The 12,972-nt window shown below is 34.1% G+C and overlaps 1 protein-coding gene across 5 annotated transcripts in view; it reads right to left on the reverse strand.

The window, feature by feature from the left end:
- The window catches only part of RTTN (rotatin), an 89,591-nt gene that overhangs the window by 62,749 nt on the left and 13,870 nt on the right, over positions 1-12,972 (reverse strand). For 3 of the 5 annotated variants that reach the window (XM_055705247.1, XM_055705246.1, XM_055705248.1), the window contains 7 exons: positions 11,908-12,023; positions 8,787-8,957; positions 7,180-7,392; positions 5,841-5,953; positions 4,554-4,680; positions 2,207-2,332; positions 79-195 (listed from right to left, as the gene is read on the reverse strand). In XM_055705247.1, coding sequence (XP_055561222.1) covers positions 79-195; positions 2,207-2,332; positions 4,554-4,680; positions 5,841-5,953; positions 7,180-7,392; positions 8,787-8,957; positions 11,908-12,023 — 983 coding nt within the window. Of the gene's footprint in view, positions 1-78; positions 196-2,206; positions 2,333-4,553; positions 4,681-5,840; positions 5,954-7,179; positions 7,393-8,786; positions 8,958-10,181; positions 11,527-11,577; positions 11,665-11,907; positions 12,024-12,972 lie in introns of those variants that run through there. The other 2 variants (XM_027798325.2, XM_027798318.2) reach the window with 2 other exon arrangements.

Consider the following 12,972-nt stretch of genomic DNA (forward strand, 5'->3'; position numbering starts at 1 on the left):
ATTCTGTTTGTTAACATGACAGTGTTGCTGTTTACATTATTTCATACATCAAATTCAGATTAAAGCACTTAAAAGTACCTGTAAAACAGGAATGACAGGACAGAGGGCCTCAATAAACTTGTTCCAAGTCAGTACTGCCATTACTAACCGTCCCTGCAATAGATGCATCAGAATGGCCTTGGCTGTGGAGTTCACCTGCTCAATAATAAAAAAAGAAAAGTAATGCAACTGCTGATGTGTCTAGGTCACTTTGTCAGTTGTAATTGGAAACGTTATACAAAAATAACTCAAAGAGAAAGGATCTACAAGTATTATTGTCACTGCAGAATGTTATTTTTAAATTGTCAGTCACACTAAACATTGAAGTTGTTAATAAAGCCTCTCAGAGAAAACACACAAATAGTTCTGCCTAATTAGCTCACAATCATTTTCCCCTTAGAACTCTCTTTCCCTTCTGAAATAAAATAAACCATTACTTCAGCTTACACACCTATTGGTCCCTCTGTCCTGCAGGTAAAAAACATTCTGTTTCTGTTCTTTCCTGAACCTACATTTCTGGGGCATTTCATGCCCAGACTTTACGATATGCTTCTGAAGATACAGAGAGTTAAAGCCTGTTACACAGCCATCTACTTTGAGGCAAACAGTAAAACTAAGATAGTTAACAAATATTTCAAGTTGTACATGAATTAACCTGAAGCTTTTATCAAAAAGGTAAAAAGGTATGTAATACAGCACATAATGGATTAAAGCATCCTGTATACAGTATGCAATGTATACTGTATACAGTATTAAAATATTTACAAGCTAATCTTACTGCTACAATGGGAACGGAGGGGAAAAAAATCCAGCTTTTCAGAATTCACTTTTCCTTATATAGTGTAAAATCACCTACCCTTAGCCCTGGCATAAAATGCAAGTTTTTAGGTGCTAAAAATCCTCTCACCCGAAGCAACAAGAACTGGCTTTAATACTACTACTCTAGCCTATCTTTAAGAGGCTAGATTTGTAAAAGCACATGGCAAATGTTAAGCCCAGCCTTAGAATACAAGGTGGTTCTCAGTTTCTTCTCATTGTCACATGCCTGAAAGATTAAACTGATGCTTTATGAAAATATAAGTAGCAGATACACGTACAAGAAGTTTAAAAAAAAAAAAAAAAATATCCTGTAAGGTCAAGAGAACAAAATGAGAGAATTTTGTAAACATGAATTCTCTGTCTCAGCTTTTAAAATTCAGTATCAGTTAGGGTCTATTTGTTATGCTTGACCAATCATTAAAAAGAAAAAACTCGTAGTCTTTTTAATAAGGCATCCAAGGAAGTAGTCAAATAAAATAAATGTTTCCCTTGGAACAGACAAATCACATACATAGCACATTATCAAAGATACTTCACTTCTCCTTTTAAAATGCTAACATCTAAAAAATAGAATTGTGCACAGTAATGAGGAAGAAAAATAATCTCATTTCAGGACACAAGCTGAAAAAAAACCCTTTTTTTAAGTCAGTGTTCTTTCTCCTCTGACTGTAAGGACCTTACAGATCAGTAGCATAAAGTAGTTACAAATAACCTCAGTAAATTTTCCCCCTCTCTCAGAACTCCCTGCTTAGCTTTATATCCACTATTTCCTATCTCACATATACATTCAGTGTTCATGCAAATAAACAAATGCAATGGAAATTTCATCCTAATCTATATAAAATGCTTCTGTAATACTCAGGTAATTACATTGAAACATAGATGTGTTTGTAGTGATGAAATACATTTTTATAGCAACACTGCAGATTTAAAATGTCTTTTTGCTCCCCAACCAATGCACACATTTCAGATGTCATTCCACCTTTACAAAGACTTGAGACTTCATGTTTTACATAAATACATAAAGCATTATACATACTATTTCATCATACGCACATTTTATTAGGGCTAAATACATTACAGAAAAAGATTAAAAAATGAGCTTATTTCATTTTTCATTGGTCTTTATTACACTTAATAGCATTCTATATATTTAATATTATTTTGTCTCTGAATTCATCATAAAAAAAATCTTTCAGTTTTTTACAACTTCACTGTTTACATAGCTTTCCTACACAAGAAACCGTATGTAGTCAAAACTTCAGGTAAGCACCAGACCACCATACAAAATATCAACACCTACTTTGCAAGCACAGCAATTCATAAATGTAGCTACTAAATACAGTACCTCATTCTTATCTTCCTGAAGGCCAAATGTACAGATTTCATATAACACTTTTGGATGAAGAAGAAAATGTACTCCATGGCAGATCGAAGACTCAGGCTTAGCAATATTATGAACACCTAGACAGTCCTTCAGCAAAAATAAAGTTGGTTAGTTTTAAAATTCAAGACAGCCTCCCCTGCTACATCTTGCTTTATAGACTGCTTGAAGTTGTCATCCAGTGAAAGGTTTTCTCCATGCAGTCTGAAAGACTGCAATTCCGAAAGCTAAAAATTACACATGTGGAAGAAACACTGGTTTTATAGATCACTGACTGACAATTCCTGTTGCTACACAGGACTAAGGAATACAAAACAATTTTGTTTTTATTTTAAGTAACAGTGAAAATAAATTAGACATACTTTCTATGGTGTTTGGTATTACATTAAAATAAGCAAAACCTAAAACAGGCACGTAAGAATCTCACAAAAAGATCTAAGCGTCATTCAGTGGAGACAGGATATTTTTTTGCAAAATACTCTTCAGCATCTTTATACATTAGTGAATTGTGCTACAAGCACACTAAGTTTAGCTGATGTCATAATTCTTATTTTCTGTAATAGACAAATTATTGTATCAAGATAGAAAAGTGATTTTTGTGAGTCAATATTACTGAATACCTAAAATGACCTGATGAATATGGCATTGCCATTCTTAATACAGAGGTACAGCCATACTTTCAGGAAGTTCACACTCTTTCTCCCTTGGGCTATCTTTATAAAAAAAACAAGATAAAAAATAACCATATAAAACAAAATCAAAAACAAAACAGCCCCTCCAAAACAACAAGAAACTCAAGTTTCAAAACAATGAGTACACAGAAACGACTTACATGTTCTTAAACACAATCCGATCTTTTATAACATAAGGAAAAAAAAAACCAAAGACGTGTTTTCCTTTCAGTTTAAGGTCTAAAAAATTAAAGCATCATCTAGATAAAAATATTTATTCTGAAAGTATCAGTATTTTATTAATACATTATCATTTTATTTTTCTTTCAGTAAACATCCTTGCAAAAAGCAGAAAAGCAGTCAATTCAAAATGATTTCTGCTTAAGTAAAAAAAAAAAAAACAAAACACAAAACAAAACACCCCAAAGGGAAGTGAAAAATCACTATGAAGGGAACAGAATCTGTTCTTTAGGAATGAGCCCATGTGAACATCATAAGGTTCAACCAGGCCAAGTGCAAGGTCTTGCACCTGAGTTGGGGCAACCCCCAGTATCAGTACAGGCTGGGGGCGGAAGGGATTGAAAACAACCCTGAGGAGTAGGACTTGGGGGTACTGGTGGATGAAAAGGTGGACATGAGCCGACAATGTGTGCTCACAGCCCAGAAACCCAACCAGATCCTGGCCTGCACCAAAAGAAGAGTGAGTAGCCAGCGGGTCAAGGGAGGCAATTCTCCCCCTCTGCTCTGCCCTGGTGACTCCCCACCTGGAGTACTGCATCCAGCTCTGGAGCCCTCAGCACAGGAAAGACATGGACCTGTTGGAGCAGGTCCAGAGGAGGGCCACAGAAATTATCAGAGGGATGGAACACCGCTCCTACGAACAAAATCTGAGAGAGTTGGGGTTCTTCAGCCTGGAGAAGAGAAGGCTCCAGGCAGGCCTTATCACAGCAATACTTAAAGGGGGCTTATAAGAAAGCTGGGGACAAACTTTTTAGCAGGGCCTGTTGCAACAGGACAAGGGGTAATGGTTTTAAACTAAAAGAGGGTAGATCCAGACTAGATACGAGGAAGAAATTTTTTACAGCGAGGGTTGTGAAACACTGGCACAGGTTGCCCAGAGGGGCGGTAGATACCTCATCCCTGGAAACATTCAAGATCAGGTTGAATGGGGGTCTGAGTAAACTGATCTAGTGAAAGCAGGGGGGGTGGACTAGAAGATCTTTAAAGATCCCAACCCAAAGGAGTCTGTGACTCCATGAACCTCATTTCAGCAGACAAGCAAAACTGAACACTTGAATTCTTTTCAAAAGGAAAATTAAAGAGAAATATTTCCATGTAACAGCAGCAAAAACCCTAAATGACCAGCATTATTAAAAATCCTTTTAAAAAATAAAATTGTCATTGTTTTAACCCTTCTGGAGCACCTGTCATTCTGAAGTGCAGTACCTGAAGTATAGCCTAACCACATAGATTAAACACCAAAAATCTAACAGCAAACTGCAAGCCCAGGCCTATCCACATTATTACAGCATATAACACGGTAAACATAATTTGCATTAAAACCACTTTTAATAAAGAGAACTTACAATACACATTGTTTAGCACAACACCGAGAACATTAAGTAAGCAATAGTTCTAACCTTAACCACTCCCAAACAGCAGTGATAGGCTTCAGCTTTTATATTCGGCAAAGGATGAGACAATAGATGGAGAAGCACCTTCTGACTCTCAGACTGGAGCAGTGAGTTAGCCTTGGCAGACTTCCAACTACAAATGAAAAATAATGAATTTAACTATTTATTTTACAGTATCCAAAGATGTCTACAAGAATTTTCCTGTTAAATTTCAGGATAAATCTCTGAAAACGTATACATCCTGAAAGATGACTTAACAGACAAAAGTTCAGAGATCACAATATAGTTGCCAAAATCATAGTATCTATCTTCACGTTTGTAAACTTATTTATTTTTTTATACACGTAGGTAATCAAAGACCATAGTTTTTCAAAATTCTCTCATCAAAATTCGGAGCCTGACAAACACTTATATTCATCTGAAAACATAAAATTCTGTTGAGTTTCAATAGGCTCCTTAGATCATGGTAAGTGATTATTAAAAAAAATCCTTTTTTTAGCTTTCAGAATTTTTTTCCTTATAGATGTAAAAGTCCATCTCACTATCACAAAGTGAATTAAAATTAGTGAAAAAACTGAAGTTAATTTCTTGTTGCTGAAACAGTAACCAAACAAGAATTAATCCTAAAAGCATTAGAACACTGAAAAGTGTTTTGACATTTCATAATTTAAAAACACTTAAAGAGCTCTTAAATGTAGTTTCCTTTGAAAAAATCCCTAAAGTCAAATTCTGAATCTGTATAACATTAAGATTTCATATTTCTGATTAAGTGTTCAAAACAAAACTTTTCCAGGCACCACAGGATAACTTAAATTCTCTAACTAGGGATGTGGAAAAATCTAAAAAGCAACAAAAACATACTGTCTAATAAATGAGATGCCACACTTTAATATATAGCATGCACAATAAAGACCTTTAGGATTTCTGAAAGTTAAATAAAAGTTACACATGTACACTTGGAAAAAAGGAATTTTAGAAAAGTTTGAAAGATATGTCGAAGTGCTTTATGGCTGTTTCTTTGTAAATCACATAGTAACTTTCTATGTAAAATCATAAAAGCTTACACATAGAAAAGAATAAACCACTAATTTTTCAGCACCTGAAATTCAATTTTCTAGAAATACACTACAGAATGACATAAATTATTTAGAAGTGACCTTTCAATGACTAAAAGAAAGCAACTGTTCAAATACAGGAGATAAATAAGCTGAACTTCTACTTGAGAAACTTTATCCGTAAAAAAAAAAAGATTCTATTTTCTCAATTAAGAGTTTGAAATAGCAATGTACTCACATATTTGAGCATACATGAATGCATTCCTGAAGCAAGGGAAAGTGCTGATGGTAGGGTAGACTACTCAAGGCCTGATCTGCCAATTCTATTAGTTCAGAAAGATTACTGTCCCCCTGAGAAGCAAAATGAAAAGAAAGAAAATATCAGAATTAGTAATATTAAAGTATACAACGTTATTGCATAATCTTTCAGAATGTATCAATATCTAGTACATCTACTAAGTAGGGTTTCGTTCAGCCTTTCACAGAGAAGTTTGCAATTAACCTAACATATTCAATACACTTCAAACAAAATAGCTCCTGGGAGCTTAAAACCCTTCAGCTGCTGAATCCAAATAAACTTTTATTAAACTCAATGGCAATAATGTATGGCAAACATTTCACAGCACACACACTATAAATCTATTCAAAACACTTCCTAAAATGCCCAGGAATAGATTCATCCTTTAATACTTTATGCTTTAATCAAATTACTGGTTTTTTTAAAATCAATATGCATTTTATGTGAGAATAGTATAATGAAAGATTTAACTATTAAAATTTTAACAATTCACCATTTAATATTAAAAAGCAAGTTTGTTTTTTTAAAATTTAAGTACATATGTCTTCATACTTTTGATTGCCAAATACATTAAACATGAATCATTTAAATTTGATGGGAGTTAACTTCATTGTTAATAACACTTTATGAGCAAAGTATTGCTTCTATTAAGTTCAGAACTTGCCTATATAAAGAATATATTAACTCAGATTCAAGACAGCACTACATTTATTAATTTATTTTACTATCAATGGAACAAGTATTTTTGCATAATTACTTGTCCATTTGGATAACAGAGAACAATATTTCAGTATCGTGCTAGAATATCTTGACTAATAAAGCAAAGCATATTAGTTGTCTTCATAACAAAGTGAAACACAAATCTCATACAGTATAGAAGTAGTCGTTTTTTAGAGGTATAATTGCCAAGCAGTTGGAAATTAAAATTTTCTGAACTATTTAGAGTACAGGACAACATACATACACACAAACACACACATATATACACTATATATATTTAAATAGAGTATTTGCTTCTTTCTTATTTCTTTGCCCATAAAAGATCTTGTGCCTACATCCAATCTCCGAGTGTTTATTTCTTTGTTTTTACTTAGGATAACATTTTCACAAATATTGTGAGTAGTATTTGTGAAAACAAATATAAATTATGTCTTGTGTGGTATGGAATACTCATACTTAAGGATTTCCTTCAGCTATGCTAGACTACAGTTTTTACCACAGAGAAGCTGAGGAAAGAAATTTGCCTACAGGAAATGTTTTATATAATAAAATTCCACACCTTCTTATGAACTTCAGCCATAAAGCTACAAGTGCATTCGATTGAATATGCAGTTCCTGAAGCTTGTTTATAAATACTGTAGTTCTCAGTACTCATCTGCTCCAGGTAGGCTGCAATGGATTCATGAATGCTTGGGTATTCCAAGGAGAAGGGCACATCCAGAGAAAGAAGAAATAAAGCGTTCAGCAGACTCTTTTGTAAAACTTTACTCGCCTTTAAATAAGAAAACAACTGTCAGAATAACAGCCTGAAAATACAGTAAAACCGACATTTGCAGTCATTCAACAAGCAGAATCACCATTTCTGCTACTTAAAAATGAGAGAAACACATATAAAATTATTTCTATATGAAGAATTATTATTTTAGCAATTAAAAGTGAGAGTTTGTTAGATATCAGTCCTCGAATCAGACCTGCAACGAGCCACAGAAGCTGTGTATGATCCAGCCACAGGATTAACTGCACACATCACTGCTAGGATCAATTTACTGTCTAACCACTAGATGGCAGAGAATACACAGGCCACAGTTACTGCTGTATTTAATTAAAAGCTGTGTACAATTCCACATACTAATATCACATACTAAGAACTGGGATTTCTGTTATTGGTTTGGGGTTTTTACTGCAAGAGTTCAGCCTTTCTTCAAGTAAAATTTTGACCTCAAATACAGTAGCTTTTTTCCCCCAACTCCTGCCATACACAGAATAGAAATTTTGTATTATGTACATAAGGACATAAAGACAAAAATTATAGAGTCATTAGATAAGTATGTCTACACTTATTTACAGGTACAAAAGACTTATATCGATAGTGAATATATTAATATTACATATATATATACACACTCTCTACTTATATTAATAGTAAAAGACTCAGTATTTGTGACAAAAAGCCTGTAACTGAAAAAAATCAGCTACTCACATTGAAGAACGTCTTAAAAAAAGAGCTAAACTGCAATAAAACTCAATCAATAAAAAAAAAAGTGTAAACCCATCCAGGTCTAGACATCTAACACTTTCATCCCACAAAAACTTGCAAACATCAGACCCCCACACACCTGAAATACACCAGGGAAAAAAAAAAAAAAAAAAAAAAAAGCACCAACAAAAAACCCAACTTAAGAACTACAACAGAACTTATTTTAAAGAACAATGGAAAAAAAGAATAATTAAAATCACTAAAAAATACGAAACATAATTGCTTAATATGTTCCCTCAGATTAAGAGTGATGATCTTAAACATTACGTAGTTCTAGTCTTACTCAGTGTTACTTGCACGCATACTATAAAGGGGCAGGGGGCAGCACAGCTTTGCAAACCATGCATCATACCAGAAAAAAACATTACAGGAAGAAAAACAACATGGAATTTCAAAAATTCATTAAAAAACTGTATTAAAAATGTTTTTTGAAGACTTGAAATCTGCAGAACGCACCGATAACTGAAGAAGAGACAGAATTACCTTCTGTGATCATACATCAGCCAATATAAATCAGATTGAGTTCTCTGTCCGTTGGCTGTTTTCCCAGTATTAATCACTGAGAAAGGCATCACTTTTTGCCCTCTTGAAATGCAAAAACAAAAGACAATCACTTAAGTTTGGCATACCTTTTCTACAGGAAGAAGTATCTGCAGCAATCTAACAGTGAAGAGTGAAATGCTAATAAATGCCATTCTGTGATGCACCAACATCACCTCAGGCTGCTCCGCACTTATATTGGTTTTGTGATATAATATAGTTTCTCCAAGCAAACCCAAAACCAGAAGCAGTTTGTCTTTCTGAAAACAAAACCACAAATACAATTTTTAGAAATAACTGAAATACTACTGTATCTTTACAGTGTTTATACAGCACCCATAGCATCATAAACACAAGTATATATCATAGTGCAAGAACGGTGCAAAATACACAGCATTTTGTCATCTGACTAGAACTGTGCATTAGTTCTAGACCTCATTCTACCTTCACTTGCAGTTCTGAACACTTTGGTCAGTAATTAACCATTACTCCTCTCACACATGCACTTTCCCACGCCCTCACCCACCCACCCAGCCCCCCTTATTTCCTGCTCACTGCACTTTTCAACTTGCAGAATTTAAACTATTTTGAAGTTCACTTTTAATATGGAAATATTAGGAGCTGGTTTGAATCTGCTAGTAAAGCTTAACCTTAAAATTAATAATAATAACAACCACCACAATCCAAACTTTGAGACTGCCCAATGGTTTTTATGCCTATTCATTCTCAAAGGAAACAGCAGAACATTTCTCAGGTTATGTGAAATCCTACTCAAGAACCACTATCGTTTGAATAAATCCATCTCATTTACACTGGAGAAAACAAAATTAGTTTCTAGAATTCTGGGCACCTGAAAAAGCCAGTTTTGTACTTAAGGACACGAGACCAAAGGTAGAATTAATTTCAGTTGCCAGTATTGGACTGCCGAACAATGATTAAGAAGGCAACAGCACCTGTGAGATTTAGTGTATTAATTCCAGAAACTGATAATGACTGTTAGGCAATTAAGCACTATTTATCCGACTCAACAAAGCTGAAGTTCAAGCAAATGATAAGAAGCAATTGACTAAATCAATCTTTTAAACTATCAACTCACATTATTACACCGTAAGATGGAAAGGATTAATTTTCATCTTTCAGGAGTTCAAAAAAGTAGTTTCTCTCTGCCCTGCAACAGTTTGCAGAGGCAGGAAGAACTTCTGCTTCAAGACCATGGAGTCTTAAATCAACAGCAGATTCAAAACATTTATTCCTCCCCGAGACAGGGGTGACTGTCTCAAAGCTAGTGATCCAAAAAAAGCTGAGGGGCTATGGCAATCCGCAGCATCTAACTTTATGACATGGCAGAACAAACAGCACTTAAGTACACATGGCCAAACTGGGAGACAGCAAAAACTTTACATGGGAGGAAGGAAGCATAAAAACATGGGTAAAAGACATACAGTTACAAACTTAAGTATTTTTGAATAGGATTTCCAAAATACCTTTCTCACAAAGATACTCCAGTGCAGATTTTTGAAATGGGATAAACAAAGAAACATAAAGCAGAGTTATGTAAAAAATGCTTTAAAAGTTTCCTAAAAAGACACATGACCTCCTTCCCTTGGAGCCAACACAAAACACAAAAAGGAAGCATGCTTTCTATGCACTAAAGCTTAACAACTCTTAACTTCAAATAAAATGTCTTTTATCAGGTACAGTACTAAATAATATAAAAGTAAGTTTAACAGTTGTTTCCTAAAGTGTTCTATGCGGTTATTTTTATTTACTCAAACACTAAAATGAAGAGCTGTTTTTTATCTTCTCTTGCAATTGCGTTATCAAAATTAGCTTCATTGAACTACACAGTGCAATTACACTGTCACAAATTGATGCAGATTCATGACTTTCAATGGGAGTAGAATTTTGTATCTGAAAAGCATTTTACTAATAATTCTCAAAGTTCTACTAATAGAATAAAATTGTATCTTTTCTTCTTTTTTAAAAAAAGATATCAGTATAATTGTATACAATTACCCAGCTTATTTGCAGAGTTTTGCTTGTTAGTAGCCTGGAAACAAATATTAACCTACTAACAACAATCATCATGATGTACATGTTATGATGCTCAGTTTCCATTGTACCAAGACAGATTTATATTCAGTGGAATATACTGATTCAGGTCATACAACTAGACAAAGGATTATATTAAGCTTCTTAGATTAAACATTCTACAAGGAATCTTCAGTACTGACTTGATGCTGATCAATTATAGATTTTGACAGATCAGTACACTAAATTCAAAGAAGAAAGTTCTCATTCACTGCTAAGTCTTGTAAAATAAATATTACCATTCGTAAAACAGAGCAGAGGGGAGTCTACAGTAATAGTAATTATTGCAGCACCATTGTTTCGTATTCAATGGTATTTTCATGGATTTTAACTTAACTTCATGTGGATTTAAGACTACACTGAGGTTTTTAGACAAGCTTCAGTCTGCAACTCTGGTATGTTTGTTACATACAAAGCTTATGTTTCAGCTTTCAGTTGTCTTTAAAAAAAGCAAGTTGGCCATTGTTATTTCATTTGTTATTCACTAACTTGGTATTTCATGTATATAACAATTCTCAACTGTGTTCAGGTATGTGTTTCCAGCAATTTAAATTGTTTCGTCAAGAGCACCTTAATGCTTTGAATCTCTCCTGGGTCAAAAAGCTTTCTCTCATTCCCAGTTAAGTAACAGAGTTAAGGATAGCTGAAATCTGTGTAAGGATCTAAAGGTCCTGTGTAGGAAATGGACACCATCTATCTTACAATTCCAGTCTTGGATCTAAACAGTTATCTCCCTAATTTTAAATAGACAGCTTATAAGGAGTAAAGAAAGTGAAAGATGTCAATTACCCCAAATTGGTCTCCAAAATTTGTAGTCTGTACTTTTCCCTCAGATCCCCTTCCCTACAGGTTTTTCTCAATGGCTGCTTAACAGTCTTTCACTACAAGACAAAATTAATGAACTATTTTCTTGAGGTGAAACTTCAAGTATCATCTGGTAAAGGAACTTACATTTTTAAAAAAGTGCAATGATTGAAATAGTAATAAACTAGGATTTTCAAAAGGGTAGCTCAGCAGAAGATTAGGTATGTATATGAATCACTGCAGAAAACGTCAGAGACTCCTAAAGGCAAACTAAAAGCTGTTAAATACAGCTGATCAAAGCCTAAAGAATCTTACCAATTCCAATGCAAAAAGGCTATCATCTTCCCAAACATTTTCAGAAATAGCATCACCAATAAGGGATGTGTCTTCAACAAGCAATTCAAGAACTTCCATCGTCACTCTCCTACTGCCTAGGAATACAAATTAGAGCATAAATTCAAATACAGACAGAACACCACATTATAATATTCAGAAAACACCTCTTTGAGCATGAGATCATTCCAAATCTGAAATTGTGGTATTTCGGTTTTCTTATATGCTTCTATTAATTCAACTACTTCAGCCGCCAATAACTCTGATTCACAGAAGACAACAACTAGCCAAAATCACAACAGAAGAAATATACTTGAAGAAAATTACTGCATTTCCTTAAATCTTATAGTACTACATAAACATTTTTACAGCTGTAAATCTATTCTGAACTTCAAAGTAGTCCGGTAATCAAAGTCACTTATTTCCCCCGCCCAGACAAATAGGTTACAGATCTTCGATATACAGATATTCCATATACCTTTTCCTGTTAATCTGTATTTTTGCGATGGCAGCAGTGACTTTTTTCCTGGATGATTTTGTTTGAGATCTTCTTGAAAGGCAAGGAAATGAATACCTGCTTTATCGACTTGTACTTTTCTCCATAAAAATTTCCCCCAAATACTCAATTTCATGCAAGTGTTGGCTCAGTTATTTCTTGATGGTATGTTTCTATTTAAAAACATAGATGGATTTCACACAATACCATTGGACCTCCAATTTGTTTTTTAACTACCATAAAAATTCTGCATCCTTCAAAATCTGTCTAAAAAGAGAAAAGCAAGCTCTGCTGCTTGTTACGATTGAACATTAATCTCTGTTGCTTTTTTCTATCTTTTGTAGATTTCACACACTGTAGAAGCCTTGTTGATATACTTGAGGGAAATATGTATAGTCAGACACACACAGAGACATATATGTAGTGACAATGACCACAGCTCATGCAATTTACAGTCTAAGTGATTTGCTTTGAGTGAGCATGTGTCAGATAATGGCAGAGAACTTTTCTGAAAGCTTGCGTTTTCCTATCTCACAGAAGTGGTTTTCCAT

Source organism: Falco cherrug, chromosome 3 (genome assembly GCF_023634085.1).
Source record: "Falco cherrug isolate bFalChe1 chromosome 3, bFalChe1.pri, whole genome shotgun sequence".
Taxonomy (NCBI): Eukaryota; Metazoa; Chordata; class Aves; order Falconiformes; family Falconidae; genus Falco; species Falco cherrug.